The sequence below is a fragment of the Aspergillus fijiensis genome, assembly GCF_003184825.1.
Source record: "Aspergillus fijiensis CBS 313.89 unplaced genomic scaffold BO72scaffold_11, whole genome shotgun sequence".
NCBI lineage: Eukaryota > Fungi > Ascomycota > Eurotiomycetes > Eurotiales > Aspergillaceae > Aspergillus > Aspergillus fijiensis.
In genome coordinates, this window is record NW_024468987.1 from 101226 (window position 1) to 122239 (window position 21014).

Consider the following 21014-nt stretch of genomic DNA (forward strand, 5'->3'; position numbering starts at 1 on the left):
CAAGGCTGGTATCGAGAAGATGGTGCGCTTGTATCAGGATGAGGGAGATCGCAAGAGTCGTGCCGATGCTGAAGGCCGGCGGATTGAGAGTAACCAGAAGATCCAGTTGCTGAAGCAGGCCCTGAAGCGATATGAGGATCTTCACGTCGACATCGAATCAGCAGACAGCCCTGATGGTCAGTCGCATAATCACCGACGCCATCTTTCACCCTTGTTTCGTAGCTAACCCTTCGTTTCTGCCAGATGAGAGCCTAAGCACACCAAACCTGCGTAAGCCGCTCACAGGTCTGCTAACCATGCGCATCCATGCCGTTCAAGATGTAGATCATGCCACCAGCTCCCGATTCTCGCGCGGCCCGGAGACTTTTGTGGTTCTGAAAGTGGAGGATACCATTAAAGCGCGCACGAAGCCGACCCGCACAGATAGATGGCAGGATGAAACTTTCAACCTGGAGATTGACAAGGCCAACGAAATTGAACTCACCGTATATGATAAGTCTGGAGATCGGCCTACCCCGATCGGCATGCTGTGGGTGCGCATTTCGGACATTGCCGAGGAGATGCGTCGGAAAAAGATCGAAACGGAGTTCAATGCATCGGGATGGGTTTCTGCGGAAAAGATGGGACATGGAGGACAGCCCGGACGGCCCGATACTGCAGGAGGAATGGGTGCATCTCATCAAGGTGGCCCCGGGGGTCCTGCAGGGCCGGGTGGTCAGGGTGGTGCGGCCGGCGCACCGGGTGCTGGCCAGGTCATCATTGATTCTTGGTTTGCGTTGGAACCAGTTGGGCGTATCCAGCTGTCCATGAGTTTCGGTGAGTTCGAAATCGCTCTATTGCGCGACTGGCTATTGGACTGACATCATGCACAGCCAAGCAACTGAAAGACCGACGTCCGTTCGATATTGGTCTCAATCGTCAAGGTGCTGTTCGGCAGAAGAAGGAGGAGGTCCACGAGAAGCAAGGCCACAAGTTCGTCACGCAGCAGTTTTACAACATCATGCGCTGCGCACTTTGCGGCGATTTCCTGAAATATGCCGCCGGCATGCAGTGTGCTGACTGCAAGTACACCTGCCATAAGAAGTGCTATCCCAAGGTCGTCACCAAGTGTATCAGCAAAGCAAACTATGAGACGGACCCGGACGAAGAGAAGATCAACCACCGGATTCCGCACCGTTTCGAGGGTTTCTCCAACCTTTCAGCCAACTGGTGTTGCCACTGTGGATACTTGCTGCCTTTCGGACGCAAGAACGCAAAACGCTGTACAGGTAGGTGAACCCTCTAAGGCCCGAAAGTCTGGCAGGAACTGACATGCGATGCTTTACTACAGAGTGTGGTCTCACGAGTCACGCCCACTGTACTCATCTCGTGCCCGACTTCTGTGGCATGTCCATGGAAGCAGCTAACCAGATCTTGGAAACTCTTATTCGGGCAAAGGTTCATAATAAGTCTCCATCGGTCAGCTCTACCAGCCGCCTGAGCGACCGCACCTTGCGCGCTCCTCAGACTCCGCAGGACCATACATCCATGGCCTACCCGTCAAAGCCTGTCGAGCAGTACGAGCCAGCACGGCCCGCCGCTCGGGATGCCGTGAGCGCTGCGTCTATGTCATATAAGCCTCCGCAGTCTCCAACTACCCCTCAAGCATCTCAGACATCTCCCAGAACCTCGGCTTCGGCCGATCTCGCAAGCCATGCCGCCGCAGCTGCGGCAAATACTCGTCCTCCCCAGGCGATGCCAGGTATGTTCATTTCACAGGGTGAGGATCAACTTCTAGGCGGCAACTAACTCAATTTACCTATAGAACCAAGCCGCCCTGTGCAGCCCCAGCCACCCCAGCATGCTCGCTATGATCCTTCGGCTTATCCCATGTTTGAAGGAGGAGGCGTGCCACATCAGCAGATGCAGAATGTCGGTGCCCCTGGTCCGTATGGCGTTCAGCAGCAGCAGCAGCAGCAGCCGCCGCCGCCACCGCAACAGAGTATGGCAGTGGCACAAAAGCAAGCACCCGAGGCGCCTCAGCAACAACCGAAGGTCAGAATCGGACTGGATCATTTCAACTTCCTGGCGGTTTTGGGTAAGGGTAACTTTGGTAAGGTCATGCTGGCGGAGACCAAGAGCACAAAGAAGCTTTATGCGATCAAGGTCCTGAAGAAGGAGTTCATCATCGAGAATGATGAAGTCGAGAGCACCAAGTCTGAAAAGCGGGTCTTCTTGATCGCCAACAAAGAGCGTCACCCCTTCCTCCTTAACCTCCACGCCTGTTTCCAGACCGAGACGCGCGTGTACTTCGTTATGGAATATATCAGTGGTGGTGATCTGATGCTCCACATTCAGCGCGGCCAGTTTGGTCTCAAGCGAGCACAGTAAGTGATTCTCGTCATTTAACCATAGCCAGGATGCTGATTTTCGTGCGCGTAGGTTCTATGCTTCCGAGGTTTTGCTCGCGCTGAAGTATTTCCACGAGAATGGTGTCATCTATCGTGACTTGAAGCTTGATAACATTCTTTTGACTCTGGATGGCCATATCAAGATTGCGGATTACGGTCTCTGCAAGGAAAACATGTGGTATGGTGCAACAACCAGCACCTTCTGTGGTACGCCCGAATTTATGGCACCCGAGGTAAGATATTCTTGTCTGTGCTTCTCCTTGGATTGTGTCTAACAGTTTGGATCAGATTCTCCTGGATAAGAAGTACGGACGTGCTGTCGATTGGTGGGCATTCGGTGTCCTTATCTACCAGATGCTTCTTCAGCAATCCCCCTTCCGTGGTGAGGATGAGGACGAAATCTATGACGCCATTCTCGCCGACGAGCCGCTGTATCCCATCCACATGCCCCGCGACTCGGTCTCTATCCTGCAGAAACTGCTTACTCGTGAGCCCGAGCTGAGATTGGGCTCGGGTCCTACCGATGCCCAAGAAGTCATGTCCCATGCATTCTTCAGGAACGTCAACTGGGATGACATCTACCACAAGCGTGTGCCACCACCCTTCATGCCCACCATCACCAGCCCGACAGATACCAGCAACTTCGATCAGGAATTCACAAGTGTGACTCCTGTCCTGACGCCTGTGCAGTCCGGTAAGGCACCAATCCAGTATGCAAGGTTATTTCACAGCAGGCTAACACACCGCTTCTTAGTCCTTTCTCAAGCTATGCAGGAAGAGTTCCGCGGCTTCTCCTACACTGCCGACTTCGCATAAACATTCTCCGCGTAACCTCTCGACCGCCTGTGCTGATTGCGCGTTTGTCTTGTCTCTACTTTGGCCTGATGTGTTTCTCGGATTCTTGATGTTGCCGGTCTTTGGGCACCGTTTGCGCCGGTGTCTTTCACATACCCATAAGTGTTTTGAGTGCCAGTGTAAGCGTGGTGATAGCTTTTGTGAATGCAGATGGATTGATGGCTTCGACGGTGTTTTTTTCTACGACATTATATTCTGTCTCTGCAACCCAAGGCCTTTGGTTGTCTTCTAATTTCTGTTTCTTTGTGGGGGTAATTGACGTGCTCGGAATATAACTCTGCTCCAGGGACTATCTCTTCTCATGACTATTGCGGTATATTTTGTGGCACGGTCACTCGAAGGATGCTGCACTTGTGTTAGAATGGTTTATTGAGGATAGAAGCTGTGTTGCGCCGGTTGACACAAGTATAATCTTACTTCATCTTCCTGTCGCTCAAGTAGTGCCTACTCGCTGCCGGTTGAGGATTTTGACATACCTCCCTCGAGGTGAAACATGCCGTGTACAAACCACCTCTTTCACCGGATGCTCTTTGTTCGGGCCATGCCTTCTCGAGGATGGAGTGAATGTATCACTTGTAGCCAGAAATAGGGTGGTGATCTCTCATTTGACTTTGACTCTCAACAGGAACAAGTCTTTGTTTAATCCTGAGCCATTTCCAACCACCTTCCTCCCTCCCCCTACTCTCCATACTTGGTAATTTGTCTCTTCTTCCTTCTTCTTTTTCTTCTTCTTCTTCTTCTTCTTCTCCTCCTCCTCCCTTTGTCTTTCACCACTCACCCTTCTCAAGTCAGACAAAGGACAAGGACAGAGAAAAGAGGATAAACGGATGATCGATAACTGCCAAACACACAAAGAACAAGATGGCTTCTGACATCCACCGCAATTTATTGCCCTTCTCGCTGCCGCCTCCATGTCCACGTCTGACTCCAGATGACTCCCGACATACTTCGGACGAACTACGATCGCCGCAAATTGCTTACAACGACGCAGACGACGACAGGATTGTTGCCTGTGTGACCTCTACTCTGGGGATTCAGTCAGGATCACCCCATCTTGCCACCAATACTGACGGTACCAACAAAGACGTGAGCCCCGAAGCGCCGACAGTAACACCTGCTACTTCTACTACTCATAAGACTCAGGCCACCACCCCGAGCCCGACCCGACGCATCTACAATTTCCTCTGCTCAGCACTCACCGAGATGGCTCGAGCCAGAAAACGAGTCCAGGCCAAATCCACCAGGGCCAAGCAAGCGAAGAGAGACCCGGACTACGATCCATCCAAGGAGGACCACCGAGACGAAGAGGAGGAATACCGGTATGGCGCCAACCTGATGAAGATCGAAGCCGAACATCTGGGGAAATACCTGCACGAGACCATCTCCGGGCCCCGGCGGGGGAAGAAAAGCTTGGAATTGCAGATTCCCGTCAAGATTGAGGAACAGAATGAGGGGGTCACGTATCCTACTCCGCCTGCTGAGAAGGACACCACTTCATTGTCAATCCAGACGACCGTCAGCAAGAGGCCGCTGGACGCTGACGCCATCAGTCCTGCAATCAAGAGGCTCAAGCTGGAGGTATCGCACGAGTCGATCCTCTCCTCTCTACAAGATACCCCAGCGCCGGAGTTGAGATTCGAATACCGCCACAATGCATTGGCCGAGTCGGCGGCAGCAGGCAATCCGAGTACGCCGACGACGAATAGCTCTCGCGCGGGTTCACCGCTGCGAACTCAAAGTACCCCGGGTTCCTTGTCGCCGGAGCTGAGTCCAGATGGTGACGGGGTTGATATTGCTATGGATGATACGCCTTCGTCGCCTAACTTGAGCCCAGTTGCTCGGGTGGGCTTTGTTGTGGATGAAGAGCAGTCGCCAGCTGTGAATCCAGGTAGTCTGGAGGACTTTGCCGTGGATGACAAGCGGCCCAAACCATCTCGATCTCGGCGCCAGTCGCGCGGGAAATCGCAGGGCAAATCGCGCAGGCGGACAAGAACCTATTCCCCCTCGGCGGATGAGAGGTTTGACTCGCCTTCGGACAGCGAGAATGACGAGAGTCTTGATGAGTTCGAGATGTATCGCATCAAGCCCCAAGAGAAGACGGGGATCGTGTTTGACTTTTCGTCTGAACGAGCTGCGCGCTGGGCAACGGCCATCAATCTGCCCGAAGGCCTGTACAACAGTGAAGAGCAGGACCTTTTCTTCCGGCTCGCTATGCGTGGCTTTGAGCCGCTCGTGCCCCAGCTCTGGCGACACGACTTCCCGACGCTGCCGGAATCGTTGTATCCACCGACCTCGGCCCCTTCTTTCCGACCTCTTTTTCAGGTTCGCAGAAGCTCCAATCTGTATGGTAAGTGTTGCTGCCGTTAGACTGTTGACTTGTGAGTTGCTGATTCCGTCCCCAGCCACCAAAGCCCTAGCCAACCTGTTCAATGTCGGGGGCTGCGTCCGGGACTGCGACATCTTGGGCCAACGACCCGAGAAAGTGATCAAGGCCGCCATCAAGCAGTACTTCCGCTGGGCGCTGTTCGATGCCGATCTCCACACCACTGACGACTCGATCCCCGTGTATGCGGTCTACGCGCAGAGGAAAGGCGAGACGACGCTCCAGGCCGTGCGGCGCCTCAACCGCCGCCTGCGCTATCTGACCTCGAAGTACCACAAGGCTCTCGGGCTGACTCAGGGGCCGACGCAGACTGAGGCGCCGGTGCAGACGGAGGATCAGGATCCGATGCAGATCGCAGAGCCGGAGCCGGAGCCGCAGGAGCAAATCCACGACTCCATCGAGACCCCGCGCAGCTTCCCGCTGCTCATGGGGTTCATCATCTGCGGTCCCATCGTCGCGATCGTGACGCACAGCACGGATCCCCAGGAGGCCGAGGCCAGCTTCGATGGCAAGTTCATCTCGCAGTTTGACCTGTCGGAGCGGGGCCAGGACGTGTGGAACTCACTGGCCATTGCGATTGCGGTGATGCATACGCGGCGGACGATGATCGGGTTGGCGGAGAAGGGGCTGGGCGGGTTTACTTTCTTCGATACGGCGCAGCCGGCGTCGGATCGGGATTTGTAGTTTGCGTTTGATACTTATGGTGTGCTGTTCAAGGGGTGGTTTGCGCTCTCAAGTGGTGTTGTTCTGAGGGTTTCATTCTTCTACATGTTTTATTCCTGGTTTGGTGCTTTATCTGGAAGGGGAGATGGGTTGTCGTCTGATAGTTATTTCGACTGTATCTTTAGGGATATTCTATCTTATTTGTTTTTGTTGACTAAGAAGTGTAGCTGGGGTGTAGCGGATATTCTGGTTGAAGTACGTCTCCAAGATCTCCGAGTTGTAAGGGCGCATAGGGCTTCTCAGGATATATCCAAACGGTGTCGATCAGCCACTGACAATCCAGCACGAGGATATCCCACCCTACTGATACACAATACCCAAGCTCTATTCAGATTCCATCAAAAATGAACATCAAGTCCCGGTTGCAGAAAGTAATGAATCCATGTGGAAAGGGCCATCAATCCAGAACAGGTCACATGACCGGCAGCGGGCTCTCTCCCCAGCGATTCCCCCACCGGTCTCCCCAACTACCTACTGGTAACCCATCACTCTCAATCAACAACCCTACTCTCATCGTCTGAAAAGCCAAAGGCCAAGAAAAATCGAGCTTCCAGCATGGACGCGGCCGAAGACCGCGAGGTCAAGCTCCAGCGCGCCTCAGGCGACCTCGTCAAGGAGTTCTCCGCCAAACTACCCTCCTTGCTGTGGAAGTCCGGCCCGAAGCACAACAGCCGAGTCCCACGCCGCTGGACCCCGGCGGCCAAGACGGAGAGACTCGTTGCGTTGGTGAGTTGGATCTCCAGCTTTCCCCCAAAGCAATAAAATCGGCTTTCTCGGGCCGAAAGTGAGTTCATAGACCAGCCCAGCTAATGCGAGTAAACAGCTGGAACCCTTCCAAGAATGGCCCCAACTCCTGGACCCGCACCTGCAATCCCTCCTCCCGCCCCTGGTAGACGCCTTCCTGGCCTACCTGCTCAAGTACCGTGAGGAGTACGCTGGTGCCGGAGCCGGTGCCGGAGCCGGAGCCGGTGCTACTGCGGTACATCAACACTCCGCGTACCCGCTTCCCCGCGCGATCAGCCGCCTCCTCTACACCTTCTGCAAGGTGCGGGGCGTGAAAGTCATCAGCCGGTTCTTGAATAATGAGCCGAAGTATCTGGATCCGTTGCTGCGAGCGTTCATTGCCTGGGATGCGGATGCTGCTGATCAGAATGAGGCGCGGCCGTGGGATGTGCCCCGGAGGATGGTGTGGGAGGAGCGCTATGTTATGCTGATTTGGTTGGCGCATTTGTTGCTGGCGCCGTTTGATTTGGCGTTTTTGTCGTCGGAGGATTTGGTTGTGCCGTTTGGGAATCTCCAGCAGGTGGGTGTGGGTGGGTTGATGGTGAGTAAAGAGGGGGAGGGGGCAGGGACAGAGCAAACACCCAGGCTGGCCAGGGCGCTGCTTTCGCTGGCATTGGAGTATGTGCATGTGGCTGGGAAGGAGCGCGAGGCTGCCACGGTATTGTTGGCGCGGTTGGTTCTCAGGCGGGATATGCAGGCGTTGGGGCTTTTGGGGGCGCTGGTGAGGTGGGCTTTTGGGGTGTTGCTGCCTGCTGCTGCTGCTGGTGGAAGCACGGATTCTACGACTACTCCTACGTCGGTCTATACGTGTATCGGCCTGTTGTCGTTTCTGGCCCGCTTGGCCGCGTCCGCCCAGGTGGAGGACTTTGCCCCCTTGATTATGCCCGTCTTTCAGCAGACGCTGCGCATCGTGCAGGGCACCTCGGAGGTGTCCCAGGTCATTCGGTCGTCGGCGTCGGCGAGGAAGATTGTCATCAAGATCCTGCGCGCGCTGACGGTCATGGCGCTGGCAGCCGGCGAGCGGGCAAGCTGTGCACTGACCGAGGATGAGGTCTCGAGTATCCTGGAGGACTCCATCGATCACTTCCTCGTCTCGCTGGCGGATAAGGACACACCCGTTCGCTTTGCGGCCAGCAAGGCGCTGAGTATCATCACCCTCAAGCTGCACCCGGAGATGGCGGCCGAGGTCATCGAGGCGGTCACCGGCTCGCTGGAAGAGAACATCCTGTACCAGAAGCCGGACGGCGCCATCGTGACCCCCCTAGAGGCCCGTCGCATCGGCATGAGCAGCCTCAAACGCAACCTGAGCGCCGTGGACGCCCAACGATGGCAGGGCCTGGTCCTCACCCTGGGCCACCTGCTCTTCCGCCGCGCGCCCCCCACCACCCAACTGCCCGCCGTGCTGCAGCCGCTCGTCTCGGGCTTGGACTTCGAGCAACGATCCTCGACGGGCAGCTCGGTGGGCACGGGCGTCCGCGACGCCGCGTGCTTCGGCATCTGGGCGCTGTCGCGGAAGTACACCACCCAGGAGCTCCTCGCTCTGACGACACAAACCACCATCAGTACTCACAGTGCCCAGGAAGAGCAGAACACCACCACCTTGCAGATGCTGGCGATCGAGTTGGTCTGCGCGGCCTGCGTGGACCCCTCGGGCAATATCCGGCGGGGCGCCTCGGCGGCCTTGCAGGAGCTGATCGGCCGTCATCCAAACACGATCGCGGAGGGCATCCCGCTGGTCCAGGTGGTGGACTACCATGCGGTCGCGCGACGCTCGAGGGCGATGAATGAGATTGCGGGCGCCACGGCCGCACTGAGCCACCACTACTGGAGTCCGCTGGTGGAGGCTTTGATGCAGTGGCGTGGAATCGGCTCGCCGGACGCCGAGTCGAGACGGCAAGCGGCGCGGGCTATTGGAGGGTTGAGCGCCCAGGGCTCCTACCGGACGATGCAGCAGGTGCTGGAGCGGTTGCTCGCGCGACTCCACGGGATTCCGCACGGGGAAGTGGAGACGAGACACGGTTGTTTTCTGGCCATTGCCGCCACGGTCGATGCGTTCTACGACCAGCTTGCGAAGACGAAGACAGGGAGTGAAGCGGTGGCCGTCGCCGGTCTGTTGGATCGGGTCTGGGGCGTGTTCGATTCGCCTCTTGGACCGACGAGGGATGACCTGACGCTGCAGAGCTGGCGGCCCGAGCTGACTGCCGAAGCGTCGGCGTGTCTGATCTACTCGCTCTCGCGAACGTCGTCCTCAGAAGCCGAGCCACGGCCCCCACCACCGTCTGCGACCGTCTTGGACAAGGCTCGCGAGGTGCTTCTGCTGTGCATATCGCGGAGCGAGGATATCTCGATCGAGACATCCTCGCAAGCCATCTCGGAGCTGTGGCCTCTGCTGTCGTCGGAGACGCAGAGGGGGATCCTGGAGGCGTGGTTCTCCCATCTCAGCACCACCTGGAACCTGCCTACCGGCCGCGGGCAGATCGCTGCGTTGGGGGCGGTGTTCAGACGGCTGCCGCCGGACAGTCCCCTGCGGGAGTCGGTGATTGAGAATTTGGTCCGGTGTGCTGGGAAGGAAGAGCTGATCGAGAAGCGAGTCTCGGCTGTGAAGAGCCTGACCAGCGGTGTTCTGCCGCATATTGGTATGTTTGTGGATGCGAATGTGTGGGTGGGCGAGTGTGTGGATATGAGTTTGTGGGTGAGCTGCTGACAATTTGATACTGCTATAGACATCACGGATAGTCTGGTGAACCACCTGGTCAGACTCTTGAACGATTACACGACCGACCGCCGCGGCGACGTGGGCTCCCTGGTCCGCCTCGAGGCCATCCAGGCCGCGGGGATCATCCTCCCCAAGAATTCTGGCAGTAGTCGAGATCGATTCCGGGATATTGTAGGCTGTCTCTGCCGCCTCGCGGCCGAGAAATTGGACAAAGTCCGCATCGCGGCCTGGCTTTGTCTGCAGAGTTTCTGGGAGACGGCCGAGGAGTTTCCCCCGCTGCTGAAGTACGTCCCTTCTATCCGTAGAGTGTGGAGATGATAGATTTGTTTCTGACTTGGGGTGATGATAGCAAATACGACCATTTCAGCCACGTCTCGACGGCGGAATACTTCCTCCAACTCCTGAGTCTCCAGCAAATCCCCTGGCTGCGGATCCCCCTGTTCCAGGGTCTAGCGACCTCCGCGGTGGCAGGAAGCGAGGGACTCATCCGTGCTAGTCGGGCAGCGCTGGTCAGGAGTTACTGTCTGCAGCAACAGGAATACCTCCTCGCCCTCCTCACCGACCTCAGCAGAATTCTGGCGACGAATCTGCAGGACGACCGCTACGCGATCCCCGTGATGGAGTTTGTGGGGTTTATTCTCGATGGTTTCGAGTTTCGGGATTTGGGGGATGTAGATGGTGTTGGCTTGAGGTATGTCCCCTTTACTAAAGACATTCGAAAGTTTCGGTAAACGCTAACTCTGTCCGATAATTTCTTTTCGGGGGATAAATAGGGACGTCCTGAAGGATCTCTTCGTGCTCATCCAAAAAGCCCACTTTAAATCCCCCAATCTGGCCCGTCTGGAGGCCGCGGTTAGAGTCTACGCGCCGCTGTCGAGGGTTGCTGGGGATGTTTCTGGGGTTGTGCCTGCCGCTGCGGGGGCGGTGCTGCAGAAGGATGTTCGCAAGAAGATGACGGGGTTGCTTTTGCATCCTTTTCCGAGGGTATGTTTCTCCTTCTTACTGGGTGGGGTGTTATTGGGGGGTTATGTGGTGGATGGCTTCTGGTCTCTGGAGGGCCTGTGACTTGGAGGCTACTGGGCTACTGGGGGGTGATCTGAGTAAAAGCACCATGCTAACTCTGTTCTTCTGTTTCGGGCAGGTCCGTTCCCTCACGGCGGAGTATCTGTTCATGGAGACCGGGGCGGAGGTGGTCAAGGTGGAGGATTGGACGCGGCCGAATCGCGAGTTGAAGGGGGTGGTCGAGGTGGTGAGGGGGGTTGTTTTGTGAATACTCAGATCCGTCCGGGTTCCAGGTGTAAATTAAGTGTTGGTTGGTGATGAGGTTACACCCTTTCAGCGGGTTGTTTAATTTGAGGGACTTTTCCCTATTCTACTTTGCTGCTGTTGCTGTTGCTGTTGTTCTTGTCTGAGGTAAGGGTATTAGTGTAAGTTGGTGGGTTTGTTGCTGCTAGATGTTTTTTGTTGTGGTTATAGTTAGTTATCGGGATTGTAATTATAGTGATTGCTGTCATGGTTATGGTGGTGGTTGCGCTTTCTAAAGGTTATGCTAAGGGTTATGGTAAGATGAGCGGTTGATAAGAGCTGTGTTATACACATACCTTAAGGGTGGTAATTTAGGAACGATGCTGTATTCCGGAATATCCTCATGTCCCATCGCCGAAGATTCGAATCATCCTTCCGTTGGATGAGCCCGGGGAGGAAGAAGGGAGAAGAACCTCAACGTAGAGCCCTCAATGCAGGAGCGTTGGGTTAGTCCCAGAAAACTAATTTATAAACCACACACATACACACACACACACACACACAACACAACACAACACTACACTACCCTACGCAGCCTGGTCACAGTCACGCTGACGGGGCTGACTACTGGACCCTCCAACTTCAAATCCGAGCGTCAAGCTTCAAGCGTCAAGCTTCGAACAACGACTCCTGCCCCAACTGGAATGGGTCCTTATGAAAGTCCCACTGGTATGTAAGTTACAGCACGGTATTATCTACCCCACAATCCCTATAACCTATAACTAATCCCTATAGCTGGGCTGATGGGAAAGCAAATATCCCACCGTTTGTCTACATAGAAGAACTGATTTACGTTTGGTAGGCTAGGGAATGGGAGTTGTATTGAGCCCGGCCCTGGAAGATATCCATATTCCAATGTCAACCAAGTTCAGGATCAGATGAGATATAAGGTAAGAAGGTAAGATAAGATGTACGGAATATTGGGATACAGGGCGCGATGATGCGCGTGGAATAGAAAAGATGGAATGGGTAGAGGACAGAGATCGATGGGTTTGGGTGGGTTGTAGGTTGTGGGTAGGTAGGTAGTAGGTAGGTCAAGGTCAAGTGTGTTGTACATTTGTGGAATGGATTCGGGAGTTTGCGGTGGGGCGGGAGAGGTTGGAGACCGCTAAGATAGAGGCTTGGAGTTGGTTCATCTATGCAACTGGCTGATATGCAAGCAAAAATGTCATCACTACCTAGGCGGTCACTAGTCGTCCATTTCATCATCCAAATCAATCGCGTCCGGGTTGACGGGCGCCGCGACAGCGCCACCGGCACCCACAGGTTGCTGCTCGGGCCGGTTGCCTCCCTCCGGTCCGGTGCTGGCCGCCACAAAGCCCACGGGGGCCCGCGCCTGTCTCTCCAGCGCGGCCATGGCGTCGGCGTGTTCGGCCGCCGCGGCCGAGTCTTCGTCTCCGTCGCCGTTCTCGAGGGGCTTGTCCCCGGCTTGCGTGCGTTGTTGGCTGCGGGCGATGGCCTGGGAGGCGATGAAGTTGACGTCGGTGCTGGTACAGTTAGCTACATGATTCACCAAAAGAAGAGGGGTAGGAAATATACTTATACTGGGCTTGGACACTGCGCTTGATCCGCAACATCTCCTTGAAGGTATCCTCGTTGCCGTGCTGCACCTCGAAGGCCTCCCATTTCTGCCAGAAGCCGGCATTGGTCCGCGGATCGCAGAACTGCGAGGCATGCCCGTAGATGGCGCGCGCCCGGTCGATCTCGCCCAGGCGGCGCTCCATCTCCGCGAACTTGAGACACATCTCCTTGGCTTCTTGGTCCGGCAGGGCGGCAATGGCGCGCTCGTAGATGGGCCGCGTGGACGTCAGGCCGAAGTTGGAGGCCGACTTGGTGATGTAGAACTCGAACATCTCGAAGCGGTCCTCGTCCGACACCGCGCGCGTCGCCCGCTCGTAGATCCGCATCGCGTGGCGGGCCAACCCGCGCTCCTCCTCCAGGTTGCCGTACATCAGATACAGCGGCTTGGCGAACTTGGGCGGGCAGCCGTCCAGGGCCTGCTCGAAGAGGTCGCGCAGTCGCTCGATGCCGATCTTGCGGTCGACCGCCTTGGTCAGGTACAAATTCCACAGTTCGAAGGCGACGGGGTAGCTAAACAGATCCAGGCCGCGCTCGTAGACCTTGAACGAGTCCTCGAAGTATTTGTGCTCCTCCAGCAGGTTGGCGTAGTTGACCACCGTCTGAGGCGTGGCGATGCGGAGCTCGAAGATGCGCTCGTACACCGCTTTCGTCTCCTCGATCGTGGACACACTCTCCACCAGATCGACGTAGAAACTCCACAGCTTCCAGCTCTTGTGCACCCGTTGTTGGGGCGAGAGCGTCTCGTCGAAATAGTCCACCGTCGAGCGCTTGGGCGCCTGGGTTGCCTTGGCCATGATCTCGACCGCCTTGTCGAAGTTCTCACTCCGAAGCTCCATCTCCGCCCATTCGCACCACGTCTCGGCCAGCTCCGCCACGGACTTGAACGGAACCTTGACGGCCTTCTCCATGATGACCCGTGCGGTATCCAGATCGCCGCCGTTTTCGTAGAACTTGGCGTAGTTGACCCAGAGCTCCGAGAACTTCCCGTGGGCCTTCTTCGGGTTGATCGCGGCAATCGCTGCGGTGTAGGTCTGCACGATTTCGTGCTTGTTGTCGCCCCAAAGCGCGACGCGTTTCTCCCATTCGATGACGTTGTTGGGGTTCTGTCGCAGAAGCACATCGTTGACGAGGAATGGTCGTCGATCCATCAGCTGTTCAAACCGCAGCATGCGCAGATCGAGGTCGAAATCGGCCTCCTCGTCGCTCTGGCCGTTATCCGTGCGCGCCGCCGCCGACTCCATCAGACTCCCGATGATGGACTCCTCGAACTCGACGTACGCATCGAAGACCAGAGTGAAGTCGCGGACCGTCATGACGGTGGTGATACCCTCCTCGAAGACGTCTCTCGCCTTTTCGAAATTGCCGCGTGTGATCCAGTAGGTCGCCAGGCCCGCCCACAGCTTACCTCTCTGATCCGCAAAGCGGTCGATTCCGCTGCGCAGGATGGCGTCCACATCGATCCCGACCCGAGGGCCGGTCTCGATCTGTTTCGCCTTGGAGACCAGCAGGTCCACCATCTCGGTCCACAGCTGGAAGTTGCTCTTCCCCTCCTTGGACTGGAAGCGCGAGTCATCGAGAATCTGCATGTATTTCTTGACGGCCTCGGTGTAGTGGCCCATGTCGACCAGCAGGGCGATGTACTCTTCGGCGTTCTCCGGATGGATCTGCATGTAGCGCGCCCAGATCTTCACGGCCGTGAGGCCCGACGCGGACCGCGCGAACGTCTTGTAGATCCGCCAGATGCGGTTGTGTTGGGTGATGGGGAGGGCGCGGAGGGCGCGGTCGAAGGTGCGGCGCGTCTGCGTCACCAGTGGCTGCTGCAGAAGGAACGAGAGATACAGCTCCCAGATGCGCGGCATCTTGTTGAGCAGGATGAGGGCCCGCTCGAAGAGCGCGTTCACCTTCTGGTATTCGGCCTTGTAGACTGTCGCATTGCGGCCTCGGAGGTGGTTCGTCCGGAACTCGAGATACTTGGGGGGTGTCAGTTCAGCGTTGATCATCGATTAAAAAAAGAATCCATACCAGTTTCCACAACTTGTACGATCTCGGCAGTTGTCTGCAAGCGCGTTCCATAACCTGCGACCATCATCAGTTCCTGTCCCAAATGACACTTGATGCCTGATTCTGAGAATACATACAAACGCCTGCTCATACAGCGTTCCATTCTGTTGCTTGTACTCGATATAAGCGAGCCATGGCTTGACGCTGCCGGGATTGCGCAGAAGATCCTGCTCGTACACGGTATCCTGATCGGCCTTGACGCAAAAATTAGTTTCAGCTCTTTCTGCAGATCTCTCCCCTCGACTTTCCACTTACAATCAGGTAGAAGTCCGGCCCGGAGGCCGAGGAACGGTCCATCTGTGCGTGTTGCCGGTGGGATCTCGGGGGCAGGATTGTCCCTGGCATTGCGCCACTCAAACTGAGCGGGACCGACTCACACGGAAATCAACGCAGTAGCACCCGGCTAGGTGAGTGTCGCATATGCAGATAATCAAAAAAAAAAGAAGCCCTCGTCGCTGCTGGAAGGGAGAGGAGGGGTTTGGGGATATGCGGTTTCCAAGCTTGCGGGCGATGGAGGTCGCAAGCAGGGCACGTGACCGGGTGTCATGCGCCCCGGCGGGCACGGGTTGGTCCGAGCTTTGGGACATTTGTTGCTGCGGATTGACTTGACTTATCAGTTGAGTTAATCGTCATGGCTTGAGCCGCTCTCCGTCCCTATCGGTTCATTCCTCCTCCCTTCTCGACGCTATCCGTGGCCTGGCCCTTGTCTTTTCTTATTTCTTCCCTCAGTGCTCTCAATCATGTCAGGTGCGGTGGTATGTGATCTCTTTACTTCAGTCTTTTTATCCAGCTTGGTCACTTATGTTGCTTTTACATAGGGCCGTGAGGCAGTCTTCCCGACTCGCCAGTCCCTCGGGTTGATGAAGGGGAAATTGAAGGGCGCCGAGACCGGTCACAGTTTACTGAAGCGCAAATCCGAAGCTCTTACCAAGTGAGATCTCCTGCTATTTTTTTAAATGATCTGGAGACCCCTTTGACAGAAACTGACTTTGTATATACTTGTGTCCACAGACGTTTCCGCGGTATGGTTGCCCCCGCCCCCCGGGGAATTCCCCTTTCCAACCCCTCTTACCTAAAGAGCTCCCAATATATCCGCGCGCACTTCCGCCTCAAGTTTGATGCGAAACTCCCTTCCCCCACTAACGAACGCCTCAGAGATCACCCGCCGCATCGACGAAGCCAAGCAGAAGATGGGCCGCGTGATGCAGATCGCCGCCTTCTCGCTGGCGGAGGTGAGCTACGCCGTGGGCGGCGACATCGGCTACCAGGTGCAGGAGTCGGCCAAGCAGGCGCGGTTCCGCGTGCGCGCCAAGCAGGAGAACGTGTCCGGCGTGCTGCTGCCGCACTTCGAGAGCTACACCGAGGACTCGATCAACGACTTCGGGCTGACGGGTTTGGGTAAAGGTGGGCAGCAGGTCCAGCGGTGTCGGGAGACGTACGCGCGGGCCGTGGAGACGCTGGTGGAGTTGGCGAGTTTACAGGTATGTTTTTTTGGGTTGAGGCTTTAGGCATAGAGTTGCTGATATGTGGTTGGCTGGTGTCATAGACTGCGTTTGTGATTCTGGATGAGGTGATTAAGGTGGTTAATCGCAGAGGTATGTTTCCCCAGAAAAGAGGGGGGGGGGTTATGCTAATGCTGAGATTTATCGACTGCTAGTGAATGCTATGTAAGATCTTGATATGCTGTGCTGAATAGCCGCGGCAAAGGATGCTAATCATAGCTGCAGTGAGCACGTTATTATCCCCCGCACGGAGAACACGATCAAGTGTCAGTCACCACCTTGCGCTCTTCTCTGGATGAAGGCAAACAACTAAATATTCCCAGATATCAACTCCGAACTCGACGAACTCGACAGAGAGGAGTTCTACCGTCTCAAGAAGGTCTCGGGCAAGAAACAGCGAGACACCGCTGCCGCCGACGCCGAGATCCTGGCTGCGCGGGAGAAGGCCAAGGCCAAGGCGGAGGCTGCCGCCGCCGCCGCCGCCGCCGCTGCAGCCAACGGAGAGGAACCGCCCGCCGAGGAGGTAGAAGAGAAAGCGGCTGCAGAAGAAGAAGAAGAAGAAGCCCCCGAGGCACCGGACGTGCTCGGCGAGCAGGAAGATGCCGACGTGATTTTCTAAGTCTAGCGCAGCGATGCCCCCTCTTTGTCCCTGTTATGTACCTAGTATACTTCCGAGCATGTAGCTGTTATTGTCTTCACTTGAGAATTTGTGTTTTTTTTAGTCATATCCCCAATCGAAGCAAAGATGAGCATTGGCATAAGCAGATGATGATGATGATGCAAGACAAAAACCCATGAACCCCCCGCAAAACGCCAACAAACATGAAACCACCAACAACCACCCACTCATTGTCTCTGGTACGTGACCCGGATGGGCTTCCCGGTCTCGCCCATCGGCATCCCCGACGTCGCCTCCTTGGCACTGATGGCGCCGGACTCGTTCTCGTACTCGACGAAGGCGATCCCCTTGCGGCCGGGCACCAGCCGCACCTCCTGGAACCCCTCGAACCGCGCAAACACCGCGGTGAGGCTGTCCTGGTCGGCGGTGTCCGGCAGGTCCCGCAGGAACAAAATCTTGTTGGGCGGCAGGTACTCGTCCGGGATGACGGTCGCGGCGGCGCCGCTCGTGGGCTTGAGGCCGGCGCCCTTGGCCGCCTTGGCCGGGCGGCCGGAGGGGTCGTTGGGCGCCACCACCGCGCCGGGGGGACGTTTGAGTTTCTTTTGCGCTTCGAGAGCCTCGTGCGCTTGTTTGCGCTCTGCCAAACCACAAAATATTAGCATCACATCGGCCCCCAAGCAGTAGCCCTCAGCTTTAACGCCCCGAGTAAAGTCCCCATAGCACCCCCCACCCCCACCCCCCAAGAAAGAAAGAAAAAAACAAACCTTTCTCCGCCCCGCGCCGCCGCTTATGCGCCTCGAGCTCCTCCTCGCCGCCCTCGCGCAGCACGGTCGCGTCGCTGCGCGTGCGCGCGTAGTCCAGTACCATGGGCTTGTCGAATAGCTCGAAGCCGTTGATCTCGTCGATGGCGCGGCCGGCCGCCTCGACCGAGTCGAAGACCACGAACGCCTGGCCCTTGGCCTTCAGGTTGGTCTTGGCCACGATCTCGATCACATTGCCGTATTCCGAGAAGATCTCTTCCAGGGATTCCTTCAGTTGGTCGATCTTGATGCGTTCTTCGAGGTTGCGGACCTTTTTCGCGGTGTTAGTGGGGGGGGAAAAAAAAAAAAAAAAAAAAAAAAAAAAAAAAAAAAAAAAAAAAAAAAAAAAAAAAAAAAAAAAAAAAAAAAAAAAAAAAAAAAAAAGGGGGTTGAGGGGGTTTGGGGTTGGGGGTGGGTTGGGCGTACGTAGACTCTGTGGGTTGCGTTAGCTTTGAAACTCCTGTTGGGTTGGGGGGTAGAGGGGGAAAGGGTAGGTAGGGTATCATGAGGAGAGTGTAAATCTGCGGGTGTGGTTAGGCGGAGATAAACTTACGTGCAGTTGGGGGGTGTGGTTGTGGGTGCTGCGACAGCGGCCATTTTGTGTTGCCGGTGCACCTGGGGTGCCTTTCGTGTTGGTTGTGTAGGTGGTAGAGGAGGAATTGAGGGGTTATGGTGTCGAGAATAACAGGAAATGCGCGCGGTGATGGTGAGGTGCAGATGATGGAGCTTCCGTTCTGTAAACTTGCGTAGCGGCCGGCGGAGGAGGAGGAGAGGAAGCGGTGCCGCTTTAGTGGACGGGTCGGGAGCTGGCGGTCAGGTCAGGTGATCTGATTCTAGATCCGCGGGTGGGTTTGCTTAAGTATACCTCACCTCGACTGCCACTACAACTCATACGAGCAAGCAACACTGATAACGATGGCCAGAGATGAAATTCTGTCGCTGGGCGATGCGCTCCTAAGGATGGGATCTGAAGCTACGGAGCTCAGGCTTTCTCTTTCTCAAAAGGTCTGTCTATATCTTCCATCCTACCGTCTGACAAGTGTTTATCTAAATGTGGAAAGCTCCAGTTCGGCTAGAGTCCTACCAGAAACTACAGTTCAAAGCATTTGAGAAACCAGAAAGAACGTCTGCTTGACTTGTCGTTTCGCTGAGACTCGGAAGAATCATGATAGATACATGCATACCCTCGCTCCAAGACCCATGAAACTGCCCGTCTACCACCAACGAACTATGATTGGCCATCCAGTTGCAGACTTAGTACTATCTTCCGTCGGAAATGGGAGACTCAGGCTCATCATCTGATCTGTCCCCCTCTTCATTCAAGAGTCAGCAATGGATGCGAGGTTATAGTTGAGAGACGGCATACCGAGCACAGACGTGGGCAAAACTACTCGACGACGCCGGAGCAGGCCATATCGCCGCTCAGGCCGCAGTTCATCTCGTTGACAGCAGTCCCAGCCGGCGCAGCCATGACGCCACAGGAGGCGAAGATGATAGTAAGAATGGTCTGAGGCTTCATTTCGGCGATGGATCGATTCCCAAGTATATTGGTACGGTAGCAAAGGGCAGGGTAGAATTGAGCCGAAGAATCACGAGGATCGTTGATGAGGCAGAGTTCTGACCAGAAGCAAAGGATAAGATTTCACGCCGTACTTATAGGTTCGAGGAATCTTCGGCAAAGGTACTGTTGATCTAGGTACGTCGCATGGAATCTTACCTCTCTCATATTGAGGAACTAGAGTATAAGTTGGAGATCCAATGATGCTGGGGGCCCTGCGTAGTCAGAGGAAAAGGAAGCCATGTATCTCCGAAGTACCAAGTACGATGTCTTTGGAAATTCTAGCAATCCCGGAGGTAGTACTGAGCCAGTTCCTCGATATCTTGCAAATGCTATCCAGATTAGTCCCGCCCGCGGCTCATGCAATCCCCGCGACTACTGCTGTGAGTATCTTGACGAGACTTTGATCAAGGTGGAGGTTCACCGACCCGAGGAGACCTGTCTCTTTGCCACAGAGCTGCAGCAATACCGCGAGACCATCCATCAGGTCTCGCAGATCCTCCAGCATGCAGCACGCCAGCGCGAGCGCGGTCCTCGCCCTGACAGTAGCACCGCACCACCGCAACTGGAGATCCATCCTTGCCGTAAAAGACGCATCACCATCTCCTGGGAGGAATCACGGTCTTCCACCTTCCCCCAACCGGCCCCCTTCCATCCAACCCTCTTGCCAGACCATCTGACCACCGAACTAGGACCGACCCAGACTCCACCCCCCAAGCCCCTTCCTCCCTATAATCCACATCAACGGCTTCCCCGGCACCGGCAAACTAACCATCGCGCAACACCTCGTCGCGCACTATCCCCCTCCCTCATCCATCACCACCACCGCCTCAGATCCACCCCCAGCAAAACTAAAACTCATCCACAACCACCTCCTCATCAACCCCGCCGACGCCGTCCTCCACCGCACCCAACCCGGCTACCAAGCCCTGCGCCACGCCCTGCGCGCCGCCATCTTCACAACCCTGACCCACGAGCCCGCCACCCACGCCACCGCCTACATCTTCACGGACTTCCAGACGACCAACGCGCAAGGGGCCCAGGTGTGCGCCGAGTACGCGCAGGCCGCGGACGACCGCGGCTGCGCCCTGATCCCCGTCGTGCTGACCTGCGCCGCGGACGAGAACCTGCGCCGCATGATGCACGCGGACCGCGGGGTGCATGCCAAGTTGCAGGGCGTTCGGCTGCTCGAGGCATTTCGGCGCGGGGCCCCGGTGTTCCGGTTTAGTGATAGAGGAAGGAGTTTTTGGAGGTCGATGTGACCGGGTTTGAGGTGGCGGAGGTGGCGGCCAGGATTTGGGAGCATGTGAGTGGGGTTTGTCCTGAGCTGCTGGGAGGGTAGGGTGGTTTTCTGTATGGGTGGCTGGGGATGGTTTGGGTTTTGATTGTAGGATGGTAATTGGGGGTTTTTTTTGGGGGGGGGGGGGAGAGGGTTACTGTTTGTTATGCTTTGCATTGGGTTGTGTTGATGATGTGTCTATATAACTATGTTGTCGCCACCGACATGCTTGGCTATTTCCCTTGCTGATCGCTCTAGGCCCGCCATGTCTGATAGTGTAGCAGGTCAAGGTAGGGAGGGAAGAGGAGGAGTGAGCTGGGTTTCGATTTCGAAGATGGATTGTTGTCCGATTTGAGAATAAGAGTGGGAGATGTCTGTTCAGCTCAAAGTAAGATGCAAATGATGCAGGGTTTTAGGAGCCGATAGCTGAGAGGAGAGAGAGGAGAGAGAGAGGGAAGT

At 56.0% G+C, this 21014-nt stretch overlaps 6 protein-coding genes across 6 annotated transcripts; 4 read left to right on the top strand and 2 right to left on the bottom strand.

Annotated features, from left to right (window-relative positions):
• Nucleotides 1-5023: 5023 nt before the first annotated feature.
• On the top strand, nucleotides 5024-6494 carry BO72DRAFT_504042 (uncharacterized protein). The gene is made up of 3 exons (XM_040949132.1): nucleotides 5024-5592; nucleotides 5648-5949; nucleotides 6031-6494. Exons 1-3 carry the CDS (start codon nucleotides 5043-5045, stop codon nucleotides 6310-6312), a joined length of 1134 nt encoding a protein of 377 aa, XP_040803855.1. The 5' UTR covers nucleotides 5024-5042; the 3' UTR covers nucleotides 6313-6494.
• A 343-nt stretch (nucleotides 6495-6837) lies between these two features.
• Nucleotides 6838-11416, top strand: BO72DRAFT_525544 (tubulin-specific chaperone D). Its single transcript, XM_040949963.1, has 6 exons — nucleotides 6838-7077; nucleotides 7175-9770; nucleotides 9858-10134; nucleotides 10200-10541; nucleotides 10624-10834; nucleotides 10992-11416. Exons 1-6 carry the CDS (start codon nucleotides 6907-6909, stop codon nucleotides 11118-11120), a joined length of 3726 nt encoding a protein of 1241 aa, XP_040803856.1. The 5' UTR covers nucleotides 6838-6906; the 3' UTR covers nucleotides 11121-11416.
• A 545-nt stretch (nucleotides 11417-11961) lies between these two features.
• On the bottom strand, nucleotides 11962-15272 carry BO72DRAFT_525545 (mRNA splicing protein SYF1). The gene is made up of 5 exons (XM_040949964.1): nucleotides 15053-15272; nucleotides 14875-14991; nucleotides 14759-14812; nucleotides 12695-14706; nucleotides 11962-12642 (listed from the first exon to the last, which is right to left on the bottom strand). The coding sequence occupies exons 1-5, from the start codon at nucleotides 15140-15142 to the stop codon at nucleotides 12345-12347; spliced, it is 2571 nt and encodes an 856-aa protein (XP_040803857.1). The 5' UTR covers nucleotides 15143-15272; the 3' UTR covers nucleotides 11962-12344.
• Nucleotides 15273-15429: 157 nt separating this feature from the next.
• BO72DRAFT_445674 (H(+)-transporting V1 sector ATPase subunit D) lies at nucleotides 15430-17055 on the top strand. The gene is made up of 8 exons (XM_040944114.1): nucleotides 15430-15552; nucleotides 15616-15728; nucleotides 15809-15819; nucleotides 15953-16278; nucleotides 16344-16392; nucleotides 16455-16464; nucleotides 16525-16565; nucleotides 16623-17055. The coding sequence occupies exons 1-8, from the start codon at nucleotides 15538-15540 to the stop codon at nucleotides 16916-16918; spliced, it is 861 nt and encodes a 286-aa protein (XP_040803858.1). The 5' UTR covers nucleotides 15430-15537; the 3' UTR covers nucleotides 16919-17055.
• Nucleotides 16825-18465, bottom strand: BO72DRAFT_398839 (U1A/U2B'/SNF family RNA-binding protein). The gene is made up of 4 exons (XM_040942108.1): nucleotides 18272-18465; nucleotides 18145-18151; nucleotides 17683-17989; nucleotides 16825-17555 (listed from the first exon to the last, which is right to left on the bottom strand). The coding sequence occupies exons 1-4, from the start codon at nucleotides 18313-18315 to the stop codon at nucleotides 17146-17148; spliced, it is 768 nt and encodes a 255-aa protein (XP_040803859.1). The 5' UTR covers nucleotides 18316-18465; the 3' UTR covers nucleotides 16825-17145.
• A 1052-nt stretch (nucleotides 18466-19517) lies between these two features.
• BO72DRAFT_525548 (uncharacterized protein) lies at nucleotides 19518-20538 on the top strand (the record flags this gene model as incomplete). Its single annotated transcript, XM_040949965.1, has 2 exons — nucleotides 19518-19897; nucleotides 19980-20538. 2 exons carry the CDS (start codon nucleotides 19518-19520, stop codon nucleotides 20536-20538), a joined length of 939 nt encoding a protein of 312 aa, XP_040803860.1.
• Between the last annotated feature and the right edge of the window lie 476 nt (nucleotides 20539-21014).